General features: G+C 41.9%; 1 protein-coding gene across 1 annotated transcript in view; it reads right to left on the bottom strand.

The window, feature by feature from the left end:
• The window catches only part of dctn4 (dynactin 4), a 48,570-nt gene that overhangs the window by 15,813 nt on the left and 5,095 nt on the right, over positions 1-27,662 (bottom strand). Inside the window, exons 2-9 of the mRNA XM_060837422.1 lie at positions 20,436-20,506; positions 13,838-14,016; positions 12,496-12,539; positions 11,306-11,413; positions 6,344-6,417; positions 5,182-5,294; positions 3,578-3,687; positions 801-874 (exon numbers count right to left, since the gene is read on the bottom strand). Coding sequence (XP_060693405.1) covers positions 801-874; positions 3,578-3,687; positions 5,182-5,294; positions 6,344-6,417; positions 11,306-11,413; positions 12,496-12,539; positions 13,838-14,016; positions 20,436-20,506 — 773 coding nt within the window. The remainder of the gene's footprint in view (positions 1-800; positions 875-3,577; positions 3,688-5,181; positions 5,295-6,343; positions 6,418-11,305; positions 11,414-12,495; positions 12,540-13,837; positions 14,017-20,435; positions 20,507-27,662) is intronic.

Consider the following 27,662-nt stretch of genomic DNA (forward strand, 5'->3'; position numbering starts at 1 on the left):
TAACTACATTTCCAAAGTATTTCACTGGCTGTGAAGGCACATAGGGACTGTGAAACGTGCTCTTCAAATCCAAGTGCTGCTCTCCTCTTTTACCTGACACTAGAGATTGTTTATAATATGCAAAATGTTTAACAGACTGCACCCAAAGCAAACTTCGTAATTATATATAGATTACTGAGATAAGTCAATATTTTGCTTAATATCCTGGCAACACTTGGAGCCATATTTAAAGATGTCAAATTCTTCTGTTAGGTGCATCAAGTCTCTAAGTAAACACATCACTATCATTCCAAATTTAAAAGTCTTCTAGGGACATTAAATAGCCAATTTTGAATCAAGAAAAAGCTAAAATTACAGAAGGATAAGTGTGAGCTGACAGAAGTAGATCATTTCCAGTTATTAAAGATCTGGTAACAGAATACAGATGCAAGAGTGAATGACAGATTTAGGACTGCGAGTACTAAAAAACCTCACGTTTGAGAGTTGGCAGACTACAGAAAGCACCAGCGTTTGAAACAGAAAACATGGCATCATTTAGAAATGTATTAAATAGCGAAAGCGAAGGAGTGGAGAGGGCAGCAAAGGAATGTTAGAACAGGATGGACACATGAGACTAGGACTACCCCACGTGAGGGACGAACAGCGCAATTTCTGTGTTACAATTTCTACCAAATTTACATAACACTTGCAACCATGAGTTTTCAATTCTAATCTTTAAGAGCAGACTTCCGTTTCTAACCAATGAACACACACAGCATGGAATTTGAAAGCCAAATCTCAGCGTGAAGAGTCATACTTACACAGCGACCAGCTGGATCTTGAACTTGATGGAAGTCGGGTTAAACTCAGGCTTGCTCAAGTTGTGTTCACATTTCTGCAGTGTCAGGGTGATGGGAGCATGGGAGAAAAAAATACAAAACTAAAACTATGATTTCCAAACAAATGCAGAATTAGTATTCATTAGGCTAATTTTAACCCATAGTTGCAAGGGTTCTTTGGACAGGGTGGAAAGCTCGCCACCACTTCATGAACAGTTTTTCCAGAGATACACAGACTTATATAGCTACAATGAGGAAAAGAACTGGACTAATATTTGAAAGATAGTTAGCTCCTTGCGTGTTTAATGCATCTGCAGAAATCACATTCTGGAAATCTCTGATGTTTGGTAGAGGAACCTCCAGACTGTGGCCAGACTAAGCCTCTACCTCTCAGTAGCTACATTCTCAACACCTTCATATTCAAATGGACTTATATCCATCAGCTGCTGGCACTCAGTTAACTTTATTTACAACTTTAAGAGGCTGTATGAAGCACATTACTGATATTTTATTTTAATTGTTACAAGTATACACAGTATTTGCATTAGGCGAAAGTGAGGACTGCAGATGCTGGAGATTAGAGTCAAGATTAGAGTGGTGCTGGAAAAGCACAGGTCAGGCAGCATCCGAGGAGCAGGGAAATTGACGTTTCGGGCAGGAGCCTTTCGCCAGGAATCCTGATGAAGGGCTCCTGCCTGAAATGTCAATTTTCCTGCTCCTCGGATGCTGCCAGGCCTGCTGTGCTTTTCCAGCAGTACTCTAACTGTGACAGTATTTTCATAATTCTGTAGCTGAAAGGCATCCAAGACTCTGAAGAGGCCTTCAGGGTAAAGAAAATGAATATTCCACAGAAAAGGTCCACCCTTGATGGATGAAATGAAAAGGATTCAGACAGTGTGGAGTTCCAAATGGGACTAACCACAGCATGCAACATTGCAAAACTATCATCTGTCCAAAGCACTTTTGCCCTTAGTCACTGCCATAAATCTCTGTTTCAGTCATTTTGTGTGGATTTCAGGGTCATACCATGAAACATCAAATCTATCATTTCCAGTCTACTCTTACAGGTTTTTGACTTCCCTCCTCTCCCAAGAAATTCCATTCTTCCTTAAAGTAAATATCCAATAACTCCAATGCCTGGTGTGTAGGGACCAGAAAATGCTGCTGGTCAAAGCCATTCCCTTTCTTTCAGTCTGGATTAAAATCTATTTCCTTCCTCCAACCATAACATTTGAGGGGGGGGGGGGTCACCCTAAAATGAGAACAGCTCGGACCCAATATCAGAGCCAGAACAGCCTATACCTCACTAACCTTGCTCAGCTAGGTAATATCATTGGGAGGGTTGAAAGGGAACAAAATCCCATTATGTGGTTGCGATCAAGCTTCTAAGATTGGATGCAAGGTACATTATGGAGAGAGTGGGCAGGGAGCCTTGCACGGCCTCGGCTTAACGCAGTCTAAGATATTTTAAAGATTACCTCGCCACCATTTTTCCCAGGGTAGAAATTTCATGAGGGGACGTAGGTTTAAGGAAAAAGGGGGTAATTTAAATGAGATGCGAGAGGCGGTGGTAAAGTGCTGTCAGAGGTGGTTCTGGAGGCGATAATAACAGCAACATTTAAGGCACCTTGACATGTATATAAACAGGCAGGGAACAAAGGGATATGGATTGCATAGAGGAAAAGGTTTTTTAGTTTAGAAAGGCATCATGTGTCAGCACAGGCTTGATCGGTCGAAGGGCGAAATGAAGACTGCAGATGCTGGAGATCAGAGTCAAAAATAGAGTGGTGCTGGAAAAGCACAGTAGGTCAGGCAGCATCCGAGGAGTAGGAACCCTTCATTCCTACCCTAAATGTCGATTTTCTTGCTCCTCGGATGCTGCCTGACCTGCTGTGCTTTTCCAGGACTACTCTAATCTTGACTCTGATGGGTCAAAGGGCCAATTTCTATGCTACACTTTCTATCTTCATTCACTGCCACTTCACCTCTCAGAACAGCCAACACACACAGATCCTGGCCTTCCCTTAAACAATATTTACACCTCCCTGAAACCATCACTCAGTTTTTTTTAAGGCATGTCCCTTTTACCTTCTACCAGAATTTATTTTGTCAATGAACTACACCTGCCCTCCACCTGTCTCAAATCCTCTTTAAAGTTAAAGGCACACTAACTATGTGACGCAACCAGTTCATGCTGGTGTTCACATTTCACACAAACTTCTGCCACTCCTCTGCACATGAGCTTTATCAGTGGTCTTCTCCTAAGCTCCATACTCTTTCCCGGGATCTGCAATCGCTTAATAACACGTCCCAGTTCTGATGAAAGGTCCCAGACCTGAACCGTTAAATCTAGTGCCAGACCTACTGAGTACTTCCAGCATTTTCTGTTTTTGTTCCAGTGTTTTAGACATCTGAGCTGGGAGTAGAAAATGTGAGTCTCTGAATAACGAGTCAGCCGTGAGATTTGAATCTTTGGAATTCTCTTCTTCAGCAGAGCTGGATGCTTAGTAATTATGTACAAAGCTGAGGACCGTAGACTTTCGAACATTAAAGGGATCAAATGATGACAGGATAGGACAGTAAAGTGAAGTCATTGTAGACAAGTCATGATCTTTTTGAATGGTGGAACAGGCTTAGGAGGCTGTATGCCCAATCCATGTCCTAATGTATCTTGACTTTCAAACTGTGCGTGTACGCACCATCTCATAATATACAAATCTGTCCAGCCCACAGACCCCTCAGCTCCCAACCAGACTCACCCGACAGCGCAGCGAGCGCTTTATCAGGAGGTGCTTGTGTTTCGGGTACAACTGGGAGGCAGAGATGGGCTGAAAGTCAGGCTGCAACAGTCTTTGGTGGAGGGTGGTCACTGCATGGATACAAACAAAACTAATCAACAGATTATTTCACCAGCTTTTTTCATTCACTGAGTACTTAGAATTCTGAAATCACATAACTGTCGCAATACTTTAGGCCTATCTTGTCCATATCAGCACTGTGCAACAGCTAGCCCCACTCCCATTTTTCCACCTGACCCTGCAAGTTCTTTCTCTTCATGTGCTTTTCCGATTCCTTTTTGACAGCCATGATTGCAGCGCTTGCCACTACCCCCAGGTGCTTCATAAGAACTTGGTCTAAACCCATTCACACTCCAAAATCAGTTTGCAGGCAACTTTCCACTGTGATGTCCAGTTGTGAAGAAGGGTCACTGGAGCTGGAACATTAACTGTGATTTCTCTCCACAGATGCTGCCAGACCTGTTGAGCTTTTCCAGCAATTTCTGTTTGTTTCTGATTTCCAGCATCTGTAGTTCTTTCAGTTTTTTTTTCAATATGTTGTTTTGCTAATAAACCAAAATTTGTATATATTGTAGATACTCAATTGATAGTTCTTGTTTAAAACTTAAAGTACATTAGGCATTTAATTGGAAATCACAGTAACTTGGAAAGGCATTTTAATTTTATGACAAACACATAGAATGCTAAAGAAACTCAACGTCTGACAGCATTTGCAGAGAGAGAAAGAGTTAATGTTTTGAGTCCAATATGACTCTTCCTCAGCACCAAAGGGTGTTGGGAAATGTTTGTTTTATATTTGACAGAGGCAGAGGAGTGCAACAGACAAAGGAGTTCCAAAGAGCTACATCGGGCTGGAAACATTAACTCTGAATCTTTCTCCACAGATCCTACCAGGCTGCTTAGTTTCTCCGATTATTACTGTTTTACTTCAGATTTCCAGAGTTCACAGCATTTTCATTCTCTAAATCGTGTTCAATTTAGTGACAAGGAAGTGAGTGAGGTCAGCAGCTAGGAATACTGCGGCACTGACCCTTGCCAGATTGATTACAAAGCTGCCCCAGACTCCTTGCTGGAAGATTGTATCTGAGGTCATCACAAAATGGCTCAATCCATTTTCCTTAATGTCCAATGTACTCTCCAAAAGTAATTGTGAATTGATACTTTATCCCATCTTCTCCTCCGCTTCATTCGGCTCAGGACACCAAGAACTGCAAAACCTTCAGACCCACATCCAAATGACAATCAGCCAATTGGCTCACACACGAGGGAATGACTGAACATGGGCCTGTCCAAGCCAATTGGCTCAGATTCACAGCTGGCCATGTATTTGCACAGCAGGACAGTGGGAGAATTCAACATGCACGGATTGCTATCACAAGGGAACGCCATTTGATCTTGGCCATATTTTTGTCCACAAACATCTGTCTGCATGTTAAGTCCACATTAATCCATCAGAAGGCATATTAATGTCTCTGCACTGAAGTTAGTTGCACAGCTAGTCAGGATTTTATTGAATCCCACATTCAGCACATGGTGCCTGTGTCAAAATTTGACTTGGTTATTACCCTCTGGCAGGTTCAGGGCTCTAGTGTAATAATCCTCTGGAAGTGGCTCCACTTCCTCCAACGGCTGGGCTGGCTCGATCTTTATCTCTTTTTGGTCCTCTGCTTCTTTCAGCCTAGGAATGATGACACACAATCAAGAAATCCAGTTAGCCGAAGCACACTTTGACTGACTCTTATGCCGAGGACACTTTTTTTCTTATTTATTCATGTATGGGATTTGGGCATCACTGGCCAGGCCAGTATTTATCACCCATCCCTAATTGCCCAGAGTGCAGCTGAGAGTCAACCATTTTGTCTCATGTAGGCCAGTCCAGGTAAGGATGGTAGTTTCCTTCTCTAAAGGACATTACTGAATCAGATAGGCTTTTGCCGACATCGACAATGGTTTCATGGTCATCATTAGCCTCATATTTCTAGATTATTATTAAATTCAAATTCCACAATATGCTGTGGCAGAATTTGAACCCAGATCCCCAAAACATCACCTGAGTGTCCAGATTAATAGTCTAGTGATAATACCACTAGGGTTTCACCTACTGTTACGTGGTTCTCAGCCAAGGGCTAGTAGAGAAAATCTCCTAATGCAAAGGTCTAGGATTATTTTCTCTACTGGTGTCCATTTGTCGTTGCCCCAAATCATCATTCCGAATTTAAGCCAATGAGTAAGATATTTTGATCATGGAAGCATCACGGGCATCGTAATATTGTGACCCTATTCATCAACACAGACAAGGATGTCATTGGAGTGACCATAAAGGGGGTTCTGAGGGACAGTCACTGGACCTGAAGTATTAACTCTGGATTTCCGTCCACAGATGCTACCAGACCTGCTGAGCTTTTTCAGCAATTTCTGTTTTTGTTTCTGAAGGGGAGCTCCTGTTACATTTCTGCTTATATGGCCCCCAAATGCCTTGCTGAGCATCAAGAGACTTACTGCAGTCCACTGCCGCATCCTGGCTGGGATGAACCCAGTGAATAACGGTCCAGGATTGAAACTGGGATCTAGTACACTTTGCAGAATCTAATGTCTCACTACCACAACCATTTCTCAGCCCAATGAGTTAACTGCTCATGCAGAAAGCACCAAGCATGCTAAAACGAGTGGTAATCAGCTTCCCTGCAGAGTTCGAAAAAGCTACGCCCCATGCAGTGAGGTACTTACGTTGACCCAGCAAGGGTAATGATAGGGGCCCCAGATCGCTGTCGCTGCAGTCTTGTACCTAGGCCATACTTGTCCTGAAATAAAATTCATTAAAGGCTACAATTGGCATGGTACTGAACTATAATGGCTTGCATAGTTACGATATGGTGTTGTAGAATAGTGAATGATCAACTTGATGAATATAAATTATCCATAGTATCAGTATGTGTTGTGGTTCTGCTCGCCGAGCTGGAAGTTTTTGCTGCAAACGTTTCGTTCCCTGGCTAGGGAACATCATCAGTGCTGTTGGAGCCTCGTGTGAAGCGCTGCTTTGATGTACACGAGGCTCCAACAGCACTGATGATGTTCCCTAGCCAGGGAACGAAACGTTTGCAGCAAAAACTTCCAGCTCGGCGAGCAGAACCACAACAACGGATACCCGAGCTACAAATCTTCAATCAGATTTTAATCAATATGTGTTGCAAAATATGTCATTTGCAATGTATATGAAATGTTCAAACCTCCCAGACAGAGTTAAACAACCAGCAATACAAGAACACAATCTGTCTTTTACACAGAGTGTTTTTAACTCTTTGAACAGTTGGACACAAAAACTACATTAATCACAGTAACATAAGGATTGACATACATTTCAGGGAGACTTCATGACATAGACAAGTACTAATTTATACTAATGTATGCATTGACCACTGACACAAATGACAGATCATGTATGATACATGCACATCAAATACATACAAAAAACACTGCATATAGACACAACATATATGCCAAATAAGTCAATAAGATTGACTCCCTAAGTCTATCGCAATACCAGAAACCAATAAACTAAATAATTCCAAACCCAGAATAATTTATGGATAAAAATCTTCCAGAAACTAAATTATCCCCAAGTTATCCGCAGCATTGCCTGTTTAACACAGAAGGCAAATTTCTGAAAGGTCAATAGAGAATGAAGTTGGTTTGACTTTCTTCCCCAGGTTTAAATCAAAGGAGGGTCCACACATCGAAAATCACCATAGGATCCCAGTAAAATGCTGACCATGATATGGATTGTCAAGATGCAACAACAGTGGATAACTGAACGTAGTAACTAACTCACCACAACGTGTATAGTGTGCGTCTGCACATGTGAAGCAGCAGTATTGAAGCAAAAAAAATCATGATGTAGTTAAGACAGTGCAATTAACACATACAACCTAAATAAGTAAATTTGACTGGACAGGGCTGATGGCGGTCCTTCACAGGAATGAAAGGGGTCAGCTGGGAGAGTTTCACTCTAATGCTTCACAATTCTACATAAAGGTTGCGCATGGTTGACTGAACAAATCTCTAAGAATAATCATTGAAACCTTCAAACCTCAGGGTCCTTATCCTAATGATATCACTTTCCAACCAAGTGCACTACAGTCTGGAAAGACCCAGATTCCCCAATGAGAGGGGGAGGGGCCACAATAAGGTCAGTGGGAGAAGCTCCAATGAAACAGCCAGCAGATGTGCATCCTCTGTGCTGCAAGGATCAACACTGTGAATCCTACCTGGATTGTATACAACTATTGAGGAAAGATCCCTGTACCGAGAATCAAAGTCAAAGGGTAGATTCAGAATAAGACATTTTTCCTTTACAGCTATCTAACATTAGCATCAAGTGCATGCGCCTCAATGGCTGAGAATATTAACCATTCAGCATCTCAATGTTGATTCCTTAACCATTCAACTAGATCATGGGTAGAAGTGTAGAATTAGTAAAGAGAGATGTTACACTGTGCTAATAACATTAAAGCAATCTGACCTCTTAGGTGTTCATAAATATCCAAAATTTAAAGAGGTGTGGGAGGGTCTCCGCTACCCTGTACGATATTTATCTCTCTACATCAGTAAGACATTTGACAAATTCAATAATTGCACTTGTATTTGAGCACACGTGCTGGACACAAATGATCAGCTGCGTCCCCTAAACTACAAAGTCGTAACAGCCTCAAAAATTCTTGAGTTGGGAATGTCCAACTTCGAGGCATCCAGGTGCTGCGAGTGACCCTACAGAAATGCAAGATTTTCTGCTTCTTTAAGGCCAATTTACCTTAACATCGTCTATCCAGAATGATTCCAAATCCATTAAAATCTACATAAAAATCTGTCAATCACAGTTTTAAAGTTTTTAAGTGACTCCCCAGCCTCCCTAATTTTTTGGGAGCAAGAGTTGCTGGATTGAGGGCAGTCTGGTCTTCTGCTCAGTTCCAAAACATGATTCCAAAACAGAGAATGTGTCAGTTTCATCTTTTACATTTAAACAAGGAAGAGGTTTACAGAATAGAAAAGTTACCATGCATTACAGAGCCATTTCACCATTACACATATTAATTAACACCCTTCCCATTACACACAGACATAAATAATCTCAAATGCTTCACAATGAAGAGAAACCCTGGCAGATTGCATGCAAAAGGAACAAAAAGCTCACTGGTGATAGGGGAAACACAACTTGCTGCAAGTTATAACATTGACAACAGTGTTTTGCGTGATGCCATTACTCTGTGGGCAGAACATGGAAGATTGCTCAAGAAGGCCTTAGAGTAGTCAGTCTAGGATTAACAAAGGCATGGATAATCTTATGAAGGAAATACTAAAGAGTGAGAAATTCTTCTTGAAGTATGAAGCAGCTTGGTTTAGCCTGGCAGATCTGTTTTTACCCTCCTTTGACCTATTTGACACCATCACGTAACAAAAATCTGTCAATCTCATTCTTGAAAATGTCAAGACTCTGAGGGAACGTTCTGCCAATCTGCATTAGAGATTCCAGATTTCACTGAAGCACCAACAGCCAGTTGGGCTGGAGAACAAGCAGGATTTTGTGTAGGTTACTTTATTCACTTGTGGGACATGAGTATCACTGGTTGCCCAGTACTTATTGCCCATTCCAGTTGCCCCTTGAGAAGGTAATAGTGAGCTGCCTTCTTGAACTGTTGCAGTCCACACGCTGTAGATACACCCACAATACCTCAGCGAGAATTCCAGGATTTTGACCGGCTGATGGTGAGTGGCTTGGAGGGAACTTGCTAGTGGTTGTGTTCCATGTATCTGCTGTCTTGTCCTTCTGGATGGAAATGGGCAGCAGATATATGGGAACACTACCATCATCTTTCATTGATGGAGATATTTGTGAAGCCTCCTCCTTGAGAAAATTGTTTAATTGTCCACTACCATTCACAACAGGAAGTGGCAGGATTGCAGAGCTTAGGTCTGATCTCTTGGTTGTGGGATCGCTCAGCTCTATCACTTGCTGTTTATGCTGTTTGGCATACAATCTGTCCTGACTGGTAACTTCACCAGGTTGACACCTCATTTTCGGTATGCCTGGTGTTGCTCCTGGCATGCTCTCTTGCACTCTCCACTGAACCAGGGTTGATCCCCTGGCTTGATGGTAATGTTTGAGTGGGGGATATGCCAAGCCACGTGGTTGTAGATTGTGCTGCAGTACATGCTGGATGGCCCACTATGCTTTATGGTTGCCCAGTCATGAATTGTTCAAAGTCTTTCCCATGTAACATTGTGTCACAAAAAATAACGGAGGGTGTTCACAATGTGATAAGAACATGTCTCTAGAAGGATGATGTGGTGGTCACTCTTACTGATCCTGTCATGGACAAATGCATCTGCAGCCAGAAGACTGGTAAGGAAGAGGTCAAGTATGACTTTTCCTCTTGCTGGTTCCCTCACCACCTGTCACAGACTCAGTCTAACAGCTATGTCATTAGACTTCATGGTGTCTGGAGCCAACGTTGAGGACTTGCTCAACAAGTCCCTCCTGACTATATACCATTGAGCAGTCACTTCTGTTGGGTCTGTCCAGCTAATGGGGCAGGATATATCCAGGGTTGGTGGTATCTGGGACACAGCCATACTCCTGGAATCATATCTTACAGACAATGTTAGTCTGTTGCTTGAATAGCCCGTGAGACAGCTCTCCCAATTTTAGCACTAGCCTCTCGATATTAGGAAGGAGGACTTTGCAGTGTTGATAGGGCTGTTTTTGTTGCTGCTGTTTCCAAAGCCTAGGTCAATGCCAGGTAGTTTGGTTTCTATTTTTTTGGGACTTTGTTGAGATTGCTACAACAGAGTGTTCTGCAAGGCCATTTCAGTGGTTAGTTAAAAATACCAAATTTCTGTGGGTTTGGGGTCACATGTAGGCGAGACCAGGTGAAGATGGCAGATCGCCTTCCTGAAGGACATTAGTGAGCCTTTTCCCAACAATCAACAGTGGTTTCACTGTTATAGTAGATTCTCAATTCCATTTTTTTAAATTAAATTCAAATTGCACGATCTGCCCTGGCAGAATTTGAACCCGGGTACCCAGATTTTAAGCTGAGTTTCTGAATTAATACGAATGTTATTAGCAATAACACACCATTAGGCCATCACCTCCCCATGAAGACACAGGCCATAATGGTATGAAAGAGTTACAAGTTGTGGAGACAGCGAATGAGTTTGGAAAGTCAAGTTTTGAGGCAATAGAGAAGTGGGCTTTATGGGTTGCAAGGAAGCATCAGAAGGCAGCTAAGGGGCTACAGAAAGGATGTACAGATCAAGGTCATGTGTCATGTCAGGTTCTCATATCTCCTGACATAAGCAGGGAGGTTAATGGCCAAAGGCAATCACTACCAATAATGAAAGCTACTTTTGAATAGAATAAAAATGCTGGAGATTGGCTATAAAAACAAACTGTTGGAGAAACTCAGCGGGTCTGGCAGCACCTACAAGTAGAGAAACACAAGTTGGTGTCTCAAGTCCAATTTGACATTTTCCAGAAGGGGCTTGAAACATAAACGCCGTTTCTCTCTTCGTAGCTGCTGCTCGACCTGCTTAGCTTTTACAGCATTTTCTGTTTTGATATCAATGCTACTTCTCCTATTTCTTTCAATAAGTCAACAGATATGACACAAGATTCCTTCAGGGAGAACTCACAGAAAAGGCAAGTGGCATATAGTTTCTGCGTCTAACCAGCTTCTTGCGATCACGTTCAATCTTCTCTCTCTGTGCCAGTTGGTGGTAATATTCCAGCAATTTATTGATCTGTTGAGGAGGATAAAAACAGTTTAGAACTTCCATAAAAAATCCACACTGAGGGATCTCAAGCATAATGACTCCCTTCACTGGCAATTGAATTAGCCAGTCAGAATTGGCAACCTGAAAATACAGGACAAATTTTTAGCAATCTCTGTTGTATCACTGAGAAATATGAGCAGTGTAAACATTATCCATGTCTGCTTGCAATTGCAAAAATTAAATAATAAAACTTTCAAACTCAATATAGCAAAACTTGTAGATGTTTACTGAGACTCTCAAATTGTTTATGTAGCATGAAGGTTGTGACACGGGCCCAGTAATCCATTTAGCTAACTCTAACAATCCAGAAACAAGCCTGAATCCCATCACAGCAGCTGAAGGAACTTATTTATATCTTTTCACAACTCAAAACATGGAATACAATCTAGCATTGATTATTACCAGAACCCTAACTTCCGGTCCACATTCTAACAAGCAAACAATGTGGAAAGCTGGAAATGCCACTTAGCCAGTTCCATGACACAGAACCTACTGGACACATCAGCAGACTGAATAATAAACTTAAACCTGTACCCGCTCACCCACAGCTTGCATAATGATGACAGCAACCACTCTAGGACTAAAGAACTAAACCAAAAGCCAATCTTCATTTTGGAAGAGATGCTATAATCCAGTTCGTTTATCCCAGGACTGGGAAAGGTGAAGTGAAATTAACCAGACTCCCAATTACTATCAGTTGGACACCAAGAGAGCGAAGAGCTAGGAGGAAAGGGTAGGAAGGTGAAATTAAGCTAGAACTTTTTACATGGCGAGACAGGTTCAAAGGGCTAAACAGCCTATTCTCTTGCTCCTATTGCTCACAGTTCCTACTGGAAAAAGTGAGGATGGTGTATGATTTGGCTTTGGTGCCCCTACTCTCAATATATATTTAGTTGAAGCATGTGTCCACATGCTGTCTCAGTTCATGCACTTAGGTATCCAGAAACCTTGGGGCTGCACCCCAGAACTAGTCAGTAAGTACAGGAAATGAGTGCTGGGGAACCACAGCGAAACACTACATTCATGTTTTATTTACACATCAAACTCACCCTCTGGGTATGAGGATTCTCTGGTTCTTGCCATCCTCCGCTGGCTGGAGGAAAAAGAATGTGGTTAGTACATCACATGATGTTGCTAATATAGCATTACACAAACAGGGTAATGAGAGCAGTCTGATTCAAGCGAATCCCATAAAACAGAAAAGTTACCTTGTACCTTTTATGGCTGTGAAAGCGCTTTATGTCAATGAATACTTTTGAAGTGCAGTCCCTGTTATAATGCAGGGAAATGTACCAGCCAATTTGTATATAACAAACTCTCACAAACAATAATGCAATAATGGCCAGGTAATCTGTAAACATTGTGCACCCAGGACACTGGAGAACACTTCCTGCTCTTCTTTGGAGAGAACTAAAAGAATATTTTAATTCCACAAGGGGGCAGTTCAGCAGTGGTTTACCATCTGATCAAAATGACAGCACCCCTTAGCACTGCACAAGCAGTGTCAGCCTGGATGATACACTCAAATCTCTAGAATAAGGCATCAACCCACAAACTGACTCAGAACTGAGAATTCAAACGCCTTGTACTCAAAACTGAATGAAAGGGCAGAGTGCATTGCAGTACAACTGTGACTGAGAAATGACATAGATGGAATGGAGATGGTCTTTGTTGAGGACTAGATGTTGGAACCCAGCACTGAACATAACACAACAGTGGGTTCATGCTCAGCACATTCAGAAATGTTGCTCACTCAGTTTTATTGATTACAGATAGGAAGAGGCAAGGTCAACCATCAGAAAGACATGGTCAATACTGGTCAGAATTACAGGATTTTGCAAGTCTCATCCTTTCCGTATTTGCAACCACAACAATACACCTTCACCTAAGGAGCAGTGTTTGATAAAATAAGCATAAGAAAGGCACTCCATTAAAAAAAAATTGAAGTCATCAGTTAAAACTGTGTAAAGCAATAACATAACTGAAACTTTGCTTAGTAGTTTACTTGGTTACATCCTGTACATAAAACTATTTCAACAGAATATCATAGACATTGCATAAGGCATGTAGAAAATTACACAATCATGGAGGGTCCAGGAAGGTTGGCCAGAGGTCAGTGCTGAGGTCACTTTAAGAAGCAAGGAGTGCAGTTGTCAGATTCTCTATAGGGTTCTTAATTGTGCTCACACACCAACTAATGGCAGCAGTGAATAAAGGCTGATTTTCACTGATAGCTTATATTCCTCCAGCTCCCCTTGAGGTTCTTCCTGCTTGCAAATAAAATAGCACTACACTGAACACGAGGCAGCCATTTTGCCAGTTGTTTGAAAAGCTGTCAAAATGATCTCTATCATGCCTTCACCATCACACAGCTGAAACGGTATTACTTACCCACAGATTTGTCAGCCATGCCAACATCCCTAGAAGTCCAGCGGCAGAAACCACAAGCCAGGTAGTAAGCTTTCTTCATGGTGGTCTTGGCTGGGTCATCGGGGAGTGGTGCTGGGATATTGGTGGCTCTTGTGGAGAGAGTATGCATGCAGCAAGGGCAGTCAAAACAGTTAGCACACCTACAAAGCACAAGTGAAAGACAAACAGCAGAAATGAGGTCAACCTAACTAACCAACTATGAAATAATCAACTGCTGGAAATCAGTCACTCACACAAAAAGGAGCGCTGGTGAAAATGAGAATGGAAGACAATTTCAGTCACAGAATTGCTACGGTGTGGGAGGAAATCATTCAGCCCATCACTTCTGATTCAGCTCTCCAAGTGAGCATCCCACCAACTACCTTCTCTTCCCAATCCTGAACATTTTTTTTCCTTTTCAAATAAGGCTGATTTCCTTCAGAATGTCTCCTTTGAAACTGCCTCCACAACACTCTCAGGACATTCCAGATTCGAGCCAATCAATACATAAAGGTTTTCCTCAATGTGACTTCTGCATTTTTTTGCTTTAAACCTTTGCCCTCTTGTTCTCTATCCTTTGTGGGATACTAAGAAGAACATTCTCTCCTGAAACGCAATAGCCAGAATTGGGCTCAATATCCAGCTGTAGCTGAACTAGTGATTTATAAAGCTCAATAAAACCTCTTCGTTCTTATATTCGATACACCACTAATAGACCCTCAGATACAGCACACTTTATCAACGGGATCTTGACCAGATGGGCTGAGAAGTGGCAGATGGAGTTTAATTTAGATAAATATGAAGTGCTGCATTTTGGGAAAGCAAATTTTAGCAGGACGTATACATTTAATGGTAAGGTCCTCGGGAGTGTTGCTGAACACAGAGACCTTGGAGTGCAGATTCATGGCTCCTTGAAAGTGGAGTCACAGGTAGATAGGATAGTGAAGACGGCATTTGGTATGCTTTCCTTTATTGGTCAGAGAATTGAGTACAGGAGTTGGGAGGTCATGTTGCGGCTGAACAGGACATTGGTTAGGCCACTGTTGAAATATTGCATGTAATTCTGGTCTCCTTCCTATCAGAAAGATGTTATGAAACTTGAAAGATTTCAAAAGAGTTACAAGGATGTTGCCAGGGTTGGAGGATTTGAGGTATAGGGAGAGGTTGAATTGTGATTGAGTTTTTTAAAGTAGTAACTAAGAAGATTGATGAGGGCAGAGCAGTAGATGTGATCTATATGGACTTCAGTAAGGTGTTCGACAAGGTTCCCCATGGGATACTGGTTAGCAAGGTAAGACCTCATGGAATACAGTGAGGACTAGCCATTTGGATACAGAACTGGCTCAACGGTAGAAGACAGAAGGTGGTGATGGAGGGTTGTTTTTCAGACTGGAGGCCTGTGACCAGTGGAGTGCCATCAGGATAGATGCTGGGCCCTCTACTTTTTGTCATTTACATAAATGATTTGGATGTGAGCATAAGAGGTACAGTTAGTAAGCTTGGAGATGACACCAAAATTGGAGGTGTAGTGGACTGCGAAGAGGGTTACCTCAGATTACAACAGGATCTGGACCAGATGGGCCAATGGGCTGAGAGGTGGCAGATGGAATTTAATTCAGATAAATGCGAGGTGCTGCATTTTAGGAAAGCAAATCTTAGCAGGACATATACATTTAATGTTAAGGTCCTAGGGAGTGTTGCTGAACAAAGAGACCTTGGAGTGTAGGTTCAAAGCTCCTTAAGAGTGGAGTCACAGGTAGATAGGATAGTGAAGGCGGCATTTGTTATGCTTTCTTTTATTGGTCAGAGTATTGAGTACAGGAGTTAGGTGGTCATGTTGTGGCTGTACAGGACATTGGTTAGGCTACTGTTGGAATATTGCGTGCAATTCTGGCCTCTTTCCTATCGGAAAGATGTTGTGAAACCTGAAAGGGTTCAGAAAAGATTTACAAGGATGTTGTCAGGGTTGGAGGCTTTGAGCTACAGGGAGAGGCTGTACAGGCTGGGGCTGTTTTCCCTGGAGTGTCAGAGGCTGAGGGGGTGACCTTATAGAGGTTTACAAAATTATGAGGGGCATGCATAGGATAAATAGGCAAAGTCTTTTCCCTGGGGTTGGGGAGTCCAGAACTAGAGGGCAGAGGTTTAGGGTGAGAGGGGAAAGATATAAAAGAGACCTAAGGGACAACGTTTTCACGCAGAGGGTGGTACATGTACGGACTGAGCTGCCAGAGGATGTTGTGGAGGCTGGTACAATTGCAACATTTAAGAGGCATTTGGATGGGTATATGAATAGGAAGGATTTGGAGGGATATGGGCCGGGCGCGGTCAGGTGGTACTAGATTGAGCTGGGATATCTGGTCGGCATGGACGGGTTGGACCAAAGGGTCTGTTTCCATGTTGTACATCTCTATGACTGGGGCTATTTTCCCTGGAGCGCAGAGGCTGAGGGGCGACCTTATTAAGATTTACAAAATCATGATGGACATGGAAAGGGTAAATCAATAAAGTCTTTTCCCTGGGGCGAGGGAATCCAGAACTAGGGGGCATAGCGTTAGGGTGAGAGGGGAAAAATATAAAAGAGACCTACGGGGCAACTTTTTCACACAGAGGGTGGTACGTGTATGGAATGAGCTGCCAGAGGAAGTGGTGGAAGCTGTTAGAATTGCAACATTTAAAAGCCATCTGGATGGGTATATGAATAGGAAGAGTTTGGAGGGATATGGGCTGGGTGCTGGCAGGTAGGACTAGATTGGGTTGGGATATCTGGTCGGCATGGACAAGTTGGACCGAAGGGTCTGTTTCCGTGCCGTACATCTCTATGACTCTAACTACCCTCCCAACCTAACCTGCAAACATTAATGACTTGTCCAGGTTCCTTTGTCCCCTTTTAAAGTTGTATGCCTTATTTTATATTTCTCCATGCTCTGAATACCAATGTACATGACACTTCACTTTTCCACATTAAACTCCACGTGCCACCCAACCACTCTGCTATCATCTACTACGGACTGACGGGACCCTTGAGACTTAATGGGACAAGAGAACAGGTGATGAACATATCAATTAAATGTTAATTGGCTATGAATTCATAGAATCCCTATCGTGCTGAAAGAGGCCACTTGGTCCATCAAATCTGCAACAACCCTCCCACTCTATTCCAGTAACCCCACATTTACCATGGTTGTTCCATCTAGCCTGCATATCCCTGGACACTAGGACAATTTAGTGTGGCCAATCCACCTAATATACAGAGTCTTTGGACGGCAGAGGAAACTGGAGCACCTAAATGAAACCCATGCAGACACGGGGAGAACGTGCAACATGGTTGACTAAATATGTGAGCTCGTAAACAGTGAACGGAGGGGTTTATGGAGAGTGGTTAACTGAAATTAAGCTCTCACTAAGTGTGAACTTAGACATTTTTCAACACACATTTATCTTCAGCGCATAACACCTACTCCACCAACCTACTCGAGTCCTTTCGAAGTTCAACACTATTCTCCTGACAATTACGATGCTTCCAAGTTTCATATTATTTGCAAATTTTGAAACTGTGCCCTTGTACCCTAGATCATTAATAGGAAAAGCAAATATCCCAAAACTAACTCTGAGAATCTCCACTACAAATGTTCCCTTGAATTAATTCCATTAACCATTACTTTGTTTCCTCTCACTCAGCTAATTTTGCACCAATTTTGCTACTGTCTCTTTTATTCCATGAGTCTAATTTCAATTAAAAGGCTGTTGTGTGGCATGCATTAAATGCCTTCTGGAAACCTTTATACGCCACATTTAAAGCATTAGCCCAATCAAAAAAGTCTTGAAGTTAGTTATAATTACAATTTTGAACCTCTCTGCAATTTCCCTGCAAATTTGGAGCTCTTTGTCCTTGCCCACAGACTACATTGAGCAACGTAAGTGTACCCTTTTTGTCCCTTGGCTCCAGACAAATCGATTCTGTCATGATCCACACAAGGCACATTCTGTCTTCAGAAGTGCAATACCCTCCTTTTTCAATAATGTCACCCCTCCCTTCCCTCCTTTCCTATCTTTTCTTTACATATTATCTTCAGAAATATCTAACATCCAGTCCTGTCCTTCTTGGTGCCAGGTCTCTGTTCTAGCCATTTGGCAGCCTGCACTTCCAATTCAATCTTATTTACCACATTCCATGGGCTTTCATACATGCACAGTAATCCTAATTTAGGCTTCATTAATTTCTATCTTACTGTGACCCCCTCTACTAATTTACAGTACAACCTCGATTATCTGAACATCAATTATCCGAACAAGATCTCAAGGTCCCAATGCTTGGGTAAACTGTGTTATCCGAGCATTCTATTATCCGAACAAAACACTCCCCGCCTGTGTCATTTGGATAATTGAGGTTGCCCTTTACTGTTCTTTATTTCAATCCCAGCTCTCTCTCCCAGCACTTGGTACGTTAGCACACTGCCCTGATACTATCTCCTAAGGTTCCCATGTTCCTGCAGAGTTAGTTTAAACCACCCATAGTGGCACAACTAAAATGCCTCAGAATGACATTTTTCTGGCTCTGTTCAGTCAAACCATCTGGCTTGTCCAGATCCCATTCTTCCTCACAGCAAAATCTTATGAATCTAAAGTCCTCCCTTCTGCACCAACTTTCTATCCATGCAATCATCTACCTTACCCCATTTCTAGACTCACTAGCGCATGGCACTGGAAGTGATCTTGTGATTCCGACTGTTGAAGTCTTGTTTGCTAATTTTCTACCTAACTCCTGAAATTATGAAAGCAGGACTGCAGTCCTTCAACACCATTGGTTCTAATATGGGCCATGACTACTGGCTGTTCACCCTCCCTGCCTCCCTAGGAAGCTGTGCAGCCATTCAATAACAGGCTCGATCCTGGCACTAAATTACAATGTACCATCCTGGTCTATAATAGCTGCGATCACAGAAATCTCCATTTCCTTAATTATCTATCTCTATGGTTTATTTTCCAGACTTCCCCGCTGAGCCACTTGACTCCAATGCATTACCCAAATGGACCAACTCACTCAGTAGGATTCAGAACAGACACTAGTTGGAGAGCTGAAAGCACTCAGGGGACTCCTGCACTATCTCCCAGTTCCCAATGCATCATCCATTCCACATGTTATCTGTCAGTCTCACAGTGCATCACAGCTGCTGTTCAAGTTCCAAAATCTGGAGCCTGAGATGCTGTCAGTGACTCTTTCACTACAAATGGCAACCAAGGTCACGGGAAACACTCTGGAGTTCCCAGATAACAAAGGAAGTGCATACTTGAGATTGAACTAGCCCTGTCAATCTTTTATTTATTACTTAACTTTACCATTGCTTAAAAAGAAACTTTACCAATACTAATAAACTCGACAAATATTAATAAAATCTTACTAGTATTGAAATGTCTGTCTAACGTTCAAGACATTTTCCAAGTTTATGTATATTTCTTACTTAAGGCACTTTTTCCCAATGATTTATGAACAATATGCACTCTTATACTTGGTCTACATTTCACTCAGGCAAAGTTTCCTGATCACATGCCTCTTACTAAGCTTTTGAAAATCCTGTCCCTTAGTTTCTGATGAGTCATTGCTAGAGTAGTTTTCTCCTTCAGAAATTACCAATGACTGAACCAATAACTTATAATTCCCCCTAGCAAGCAGCCCTTGTATAACAAGGCAATTTAATTTATTTTTAGATTGATAGCTCGATGTCAGAAGCTGACTCTCAATCCAGATTTAAACTTGGGAAAGACTTTGGTTGGGCCAAAGGGTGTGTTTCCATGCGATACGGTTCTAAGACTTTATAATGTGCCATGTGAACCAAATTTGCCACTACACTTGATCTATATCCCACTCAGGCATAACCTCCTGACTCTACAAGCTCTGTGGACAGAGCTATGGAAACTGGGATAGAAAACCTAGGATTGAAGTTAAGATTTTGTAAACCTAACAATCAGGAAGAAACTGTTGTTACTGACAAGTGGGTCTGTGACCAGTGGACGCAAATTTAATGTCAGGAGAGATTAGATTTTAAAATTCACTTGTGAGATGTTGCCATTACTAACTGGTCAGCATTTATTGCCCATCCCAAACTGCCCAGAGGGCAGTTTAAGGGTCAACCACATTGCTGTGGGTCTGGGGTTACACGTAAACCAGACCAGATAATGATGGCAGATTTCCTTCCCCAAAGGACATTAGTGATCCAAATGGGCTTGAATGATAATGAACAATGGTTACATGAAGTAGACTAGCTTTTATTTAAAAATTCCCGATAGTTATTGAATTCAAATTTTACTACCTGCCCATGGTGCAATTTGAATCCATATCCCCCAGAATATAATCTTGGTTATCTTAGATTTCAAGCCTACTGATATTATCACTGCATCTCATCGTTACCCAATGTATAGAATCTAGACACTAGCTTTAAGCATTGAATTGCATGATGAAACCAACTGCACAGTTTTCAAGGAAATGGGATGCAATTCCCAATGGGACACCAGTTAATTTCACAAGCCCAGACAGCACTTGTTACGATAGCTGGAATCGCTGGTAACAGACAAAGCTGCTTACCTATTCTTTTTGAGCTTTGCTTCAGCCGATGGCATGTTCTCCAGACAGCTTGGACAGTAATGGGAGTCCACCTAGAAACCATAAGGTAGACCATTAGCAGCTGCACAATATCCAACGAAAACTGTTGGCAATCCAACTGCTTAGTGACGAATTACAAAATCCACAAATACAGTGGCAGCTGGGGCTGAATGGGTGGCACTTTCACCTGAATCAGAAATTTGTCAGTTCAAGCACAAACCCAAGGACCTGAGCCCAAATACCACACATAAACCCTCACTACAATACTGAGAAAGTGCTGCAGTATCAGAGAAGATTGCATCGAGAGGAAGAAATCCTCAAGGGACTTATACCATACTAAAAAGCAAATCATCTCTTTGTTATTTCATTCCTGCTCTTGGAGCTTTTTATGCACATGATGGCTGTAGTATTTTCAACATTACAATGCTGACTATATGCCCAAAGTACTCCATTGATTGTAAATGCTTTGGGATATTCTGAATTGCATGAGTTCTCTCCTTTCTTTTCCTTATGACTGAATGTTAACAGATGAGGCAACAATAACTTACATTTACATGGCACCCACTTAACAGGAAAATGTCCAAAAGAAAGTCAGAGTGAATATGAAATGCAGCCACAGAGCCCTAAAGAAAAATCTACTGCATGCATCAATCAAGCTCTGGTTGAAACAATGACTTTGAGGAAGAAAAACAACTGGGGAGACCAGGGAAAAAACTCTTGGGAGTGGCACATATTCACTTGAAGCACAGCTACCAACAATGAAGGCTTACAAGAAACTATAGTCATAGGGAAGTTAGGTTGGAGGAGTTGGCAGGACTGAAATGTTGGAAAGGTTACAGATACAGGGAGGTGATTGGAGCATTTAAACACTAGAATAATAATTTATAGAGACACTGGGAGACTAGTCGTCAATGCAGATTAGCAATGACAGGTGATACACCTGGTAAAGAATGAGAACAGAAGAATTTGAGTTGACTCTCCAGAGGTTGGAAGATGGCAAGTAGACCACCCAAAGTATATTCAAGACTTCAACAATGGATAGACTGAGGTGGAAAAAGGCAAGAAACTTGAGTCAAATGTCAACATACCCATTCACAATCAAGGACACTGGCAAAAGGACTTGCTTGAGAGCAAATGAACATTCACTCACTGGACAGAAAAATGTAGATCATTCTGTGATTGGGAGTCTGACAAGTTTTGCCCTTAGTGAGCAGCCAAACTAGGACTAGAAGTGAGACCAGTTCACTGGGCTTACTGTTCAACACAGGCAACAATGGATGCATCAAAAGGTGCTGAAAAGGTATGGAAGATAGCCCAAAGGATTTTATCTTCATCCAAAAATTGTTTCCAAAATGAAAAAATAAAATTGCTCAAAGTATAATAGCCCTGTCATTTCGAAAGAATCAGGGACCCAACCACACATATTTACAATACTGCCATTTCCATATCATGCTTTTGAGTCTGTTCATTGTTTCATTTTTAATTACATTTATATGGTTTGCCTTAATCACATCACCACTGGTTACAGGCTGACTGCAACCCAAATCAGTTTGGTTTTTGGTCAACAAGTGAAAGATGAGTAGAATCCCATGCTTTACAGCAATGTATCCAAAGCACGCTAGGTGCTCCTCACCATAACCCTGCCCTCTGCTCAGATCCACAATTAATGCCTTTATAACATCATGATTTGGTTTCTGCAAATTTTATACAGATGGCTTTCCCACCTACTAGTCACTGCAAGCTGCAAATCATCTGGAATACTGCTGCTGGAGGGTTTGAGTTATAAGGAGAGGCTGAATAATCTGGGACATTTTTTCCGTGGAGTATCGAAGAGGTTCATAAAACCTTGAGGGGCATGGACAGAGTGAATTGCCAAGGTCTTTTTCCTAGGGTGGGTGAGTCCAAAACTAGAGAACATAAGTTTAAGGTAAGAGGGGAAAGATTTAGAAAGGACCCTTTTTCCGCGCACAGGGTGGTGCATTTATGGAAGGAATTGCCAGAGGAAGTGATGGAGGTGGATACAATTACAACATTTAAAAGATATCTAGATGAGTATATAAACTGGAAGAGTTGAGAGAAAAACAGGTCAAATGCTGTCAAATGGGACTAGATCAGACTGGGATGTCTGGTTGGCGTGGACCAAGGAGCAAAAGGTCTGTTTCCGTGCTCTACGTCAGATGGGCTGGAGGCAAGAACTGCCACTCTTGCCCTGAACCAGGAGGTTAGATCAGAGTGGTGCTGGAAAAGCACAGCAGGTCAGGCAGCATCCAAGGAGCTTTTGCCCGAAGTGTCGATTTTCCTGCTCCTCGAATGCTGCCTGACCTGCTGTGCTTTTCCAGCACCGCTCTGATCTAAGCTCTGGTTTCCAGCATCTGCAGTCCTCACTTTTGCCTACCTGAATCAGGAGGTCACAGGTTCAAATGCCAACCTAGGGATGGAGAAGATAAGTTTAATTGCGACTTCAGTGCAGAACTGAGGGCTTGCTGCATGGCAAGTGGTGCTTGTTATTGGGTGGGAGTTTAAACTACAGCTCCTCCAGCCCGTGCAGGTAGGTGTAAAAAATCCCATGATATTACTCTGCTAGTCTGGTTGATATTACTCCCCCCAATCAACTTCACCAAATCAAAAATAACTGGTTATTTAAATAGGTATTTGTGCAACTTTGCCCTTACACACATTTAATTATAACAAATTACTACACATCAAAAGCCTTTGAATTGGATTCTACATAAACAGAACACACAAAACCATATACCGAATTATCAGACCTCCTGTGAAATCACTTCAAGATCCTGATCCTCATTTTCAAGATCACTATTCTCAGTATCTGGTAACTCAAAGGTCTTTCTCCATTTCTCCTCTCGTCTGCTGTGCAATCTCGGATCCAACAGTGCTTTTTCAAAAACTTTTAGTCATGGGATGTGAGCATTGCCGGCAAAGCTAGCAATTTGTTGTCCTTCGTTAATTGCCCTTGAACTCAGTGGCTTTCAGAAAGCATTTGAGAGTCATCACATTACTGAGAGTCTGGAGTCACATGTAGGCCAAAGTGGGTAAGGGTGATAGATTTCTATAGTATAGCAGATCGATATTAATGACAAGTCACAATGTTATACATTACAAACAAAAGCAGAAACTCAGAATGCATTCTGAAGGAAGTTCACCAGACTCAAAACATTAACTTTGTTCTCACTTCACAGATGGCATCAGACCAGCTGAGTTTCTTTAGATTCCAACATGTGCAGTTGTGTTTTACTTTATAATTACATGTTTTAATTCCAGATGGTGAAATTTGAATCAATTAAAAAAATGTGCCATGGTGGGATTCAAAACCTGGTGCAAGAACAATAGTCTTGAGTTACTACTTCAGTGATATTATCACAATGCCATCACTTCCCTGTCATTGACTATCTAATGACTATTAATAATCCCAGTCACTCTCTTACAGACAGGTTTGGTAATTGCCAGTATTCGCACTCATGAGAAGTAGTAATCCTTACCAGTGTCTCACCCTGGAATCTCACAATCCTGTCACTGACTAACCAGGCTCGGGAAACTCTTCCCTATTCTCTTATCAATGTTCTTACTAATTTAATGAATTCCTAAATTTCCTCTTATCCACCTTGTCCCAGTGAAAAAAAGTCTTAAGACTTCATCTCTCTCTCTCAGACCAAACAGTTCATGCCGATTTTGATCACCAATTCAAGGGCCAACATTGAGCCAGGCAGCGGCCGTGTCCGTATTAATTTTGAGGAGATATGGAAGTACAGGACAGTCTTAAAAATCAAAAATACTGCAAATGCATAACTGTCTTTTTTTTAATGAAAGGTAATGACCCATTACATTAACGCTGTTTCCCTCTAACAGGGAATGTACGACCTGGTATTTCTAATATTTCCTGTTTTATTTCATATTTCTGGCATCCACAGCAAGTTGAACATTTTACTGTTGTACCTTGTTCTGAGTCTATATTTTTCTTTTTACATCCCTCAGCTTTTTGATATCTATTTTTAGTTGGTTTCTGCACAATCCAGTACTCAACCAAACTCCCCCCTCCTTACAGCCCGGACGATCCACAGAACTCGTTTTTCCCTTTGTCAGCCAATCATATTTACTTTAGCCAAGTTTGTTGATTTTGGGTTTGCTCTTCAGGCTCAGCATTATTCATTTAAATGTGTTCCATTTGTCCTCTACCGAAATGTCAACCAACATCCTCTTCAAATTGTTTGTTTTCATTCTTCCTTCTTCTCTGCAAATTTTGCCATTGATAAAGGTTGTCGGAGCGGTACAGAACTTTAGTTAGTCCACAAATGGAGTAGTGTGTGCAGTGCTAGTCAGCCATTATAGGAAGGATGTGATTGCGCTGGAAGGAGTGCAGAGAAGATTCACCAGAATGTTGCCTAGCATGGAGCACCTTCTACAAAGACAGAATGGATAAGTGTCGGTTGTTATCTTTGAGACAAAAAAGTTTGACGGGTCAGCTGACCAGCGTATAAGGTTATCAGGGACATGGACAGGGTGGATAGAAAGCAGCTATTCCTCTTAGTTAATGGGTCAATAATGAGGGGGCATGATTTTAAGGCAGCAGAAGGTTGTGGGGATGAGTTGGGGGAGCAGGTTGAGAAAGTTTTTTTTCAATAGTGGGTGGTGGGAATTTGGAATGCACTGCCTGGAAAGGTAGTGAGATGGATAACCTCACAATGTTTAAAAAGATGTGCATTTGAAGTGCCATAGCATTCAAGTCTATAGGCCTATTATTGGAAAGTGGGACTAGTGAGATTTAGTGTATTGTTTGCAGTACTTATTCAATGAGTCCAAGTGCCCCTGCTGTACCATATGATTGAGAGTTATAATCCTGACTCCTGAATTTTGGTGCAATTGAATCTCACAACTTCATACTGGACTATTCTGCTTTACTCACTGCTCCACATCTTCCATTTCATCATCTTATGTCAGTCATTTACAATTTACAAATATCAGGGGGATGGGAACCCGAATTGTAGCTCCAGTGTAAAGGGGGTTGAGGGTAGCGAGGTCAGGGATAGGTTTACAAGGTCGCGAGAGAGCAATGGCAATCAGGATGCTGGTTTGAAATGTGTGTACTTCAATACCAGGAATATCTGGAATAAGGTGGGTGAACTTGCAGCATGGGTTGGTATCTAGGATTTCAATGTTGTGACCATTTCAGAGACATGAGTAGAGGAGGGACAGGAATGATTGTTGCAGATTGTGGGATTTATGTGTTTCAGTAAGAGTAGAGATGATGGTTAAAAAAAGATGTGTGGGGGGGGGGGGGGGGGTAATTGTTAATCAAGGGTAGAATTACAGCAGCTGAGATAACATTTGAAGATCCATCCACTGAGGTAGTTTGGGCTGTGGTTAGAAACAGGAAAGTCACCCTGTTGGGAGTTTTCTGTAGACCTCTGACTTGTTCCAGGGATGTAGAGGAAAGGGTAGCAAAGGTGATTCTCAATATGAACGAGAGTAACAGCGTAGTTGTTAAAGGGGATTTTAACTTCCCCAATATTGACTGGGAATACTAATAGTTCAAGTAGCTTTGATGGATCAGTCTTTGTTCAATATGTGGAGGGTTTTCTGACACAGTATGCAGACAGGCCAACGAGAGGCGATGCCATATTGGATTTGGTACTGGGAAATGAACCCAGCCAGGTGTTAAGATTTGGAGGTAGGTGAGCACTTTAGCAATAGTGACCACAATTCAGTTATGTTCACAATAGCAACGGGCAGGAATAGGTATATACTGCAGAGAAAGAGGTATAACTAGGGGAAAGGCAATTATGATGCGATTAGGCAAAATTTATGATGCACAGGATGGGGAAGGAAACTGCAGGGGATAGACATACTTGAAATGTGGAGCTTATTCAAGGAACAGCTACTGCAGGTCTTTGATAAGTATATACCTATCAAGCAGGGAGGTAGTTGTCGAGTGAGGGAGCTATGGGTTACTAAAGAAGTTGAAGCTCTTGTCAAGATGAAGGTGGTGGCTTATGAGAGGATGAGGCATGAAGGCCTTGAGTTATACGTTAGCCAGAAAAGATCTTAAGAGAAGGGCAAAGAGGAGCCAGGAGGGAACATGAGAAGTTGTTGCCAGATAAGATCAAGGAAAACCCTAAGGCCTTCTACGGGTATATCAGGAATAAAAGAAATAAAGTAAGATTAGGGCCAATCAAAGATAGCAGTGGGAAGTTGTGTGTGGAATCTGAGGACATGGGGGAAGTGCTCAATGAATACTTTTGCTCAGTATTCACACTGGAAAAGGGTAATGTTAGTGAGAATACAGAGATACAGGTTACAACCTTAGATGGGATTGCGGTTGACAAAGAGGTCTTAGCAATTTTGGAAGATCTGAAAACAGATAAGGCCCCTGGGCCAGATGAAATTTATCCTCTGATTCTCTGGGAAGCCAGGGAGGCAATTCCAGAGACTCTGGCTTTGATCTTTATGTCATCACTGTCGACAGGAGTGGTGCCAGAAGATTAGAAGATAGCAAATATTGTTCCCTTGTATCAGAAGGGGAGTCAGGACAACCCTGGTAATTATATGCCAGTGAGCCTTACTTTGATTGTGGGTAAGGTGTTGGAAAAGGTTACAAGAGATAGAATTTATAATCAACTGGAAAGAAATACTTTGATTAGGGATAAAAACGCAGTTTTGTGAAGGGCAGGTTGTGCCTAACTAACCTTATTGAGTTATTCGAGGTGACAAAACAGGTGGATGAAGGTAATGCAGTTGATGTGGTGTATATGGATTTCAGTAAGGCGTTTGATAAGGTTCCACACAGTAAGCTATTGCACAAAATACGGAGTTTCAGGATTAAGGTGATTTAGCGGTTTGGATCAGAAATTGGCTAGCTGAAAGACAGAGGGTAGTGGTTGATTGGAAATGTTCATCTTGGAGCTCAGTTACCAGTGGTGTAACCCAAGGACCTACTTTGGGGCCACTGCTGTTTGTCATTTTTATAATGATCTGGATGTGGGCATAGAAGGATGAATTAGTAAACTTGCGGATGAGACTAAGGTAGGCAGAGTTGTGGACAGTGCCGAAGGATGTTGTGGGTTACAGAGGGACATAGACAAGGTGCAGAGTTGGGCTGAGACGTAGCAAATGCTGTTTAATGTGGAAAAGTGTGAAGTAATTCACTTTGGAAGAAGGAACAGAAATGCAGAGTACTGAACTAATGATAAAATTCTT

This window comes from Hemiscyllium ocellatum, chromosome 16 (assembly GCF_020745735.1).
Source record: "Hemiscyllium ocellatum isolate sHemOce1 chromosome 16, sHemOce1.pat.X.cur, whole genome shotgun sequence".
Lineage (NCBI taxonomy): Eukaryota > Metazoa > Chordata > Chondrichthyes > Orectolobiformes > Hemiscylliidae > Hemiscyllium > Hemiscyllium ocellatum.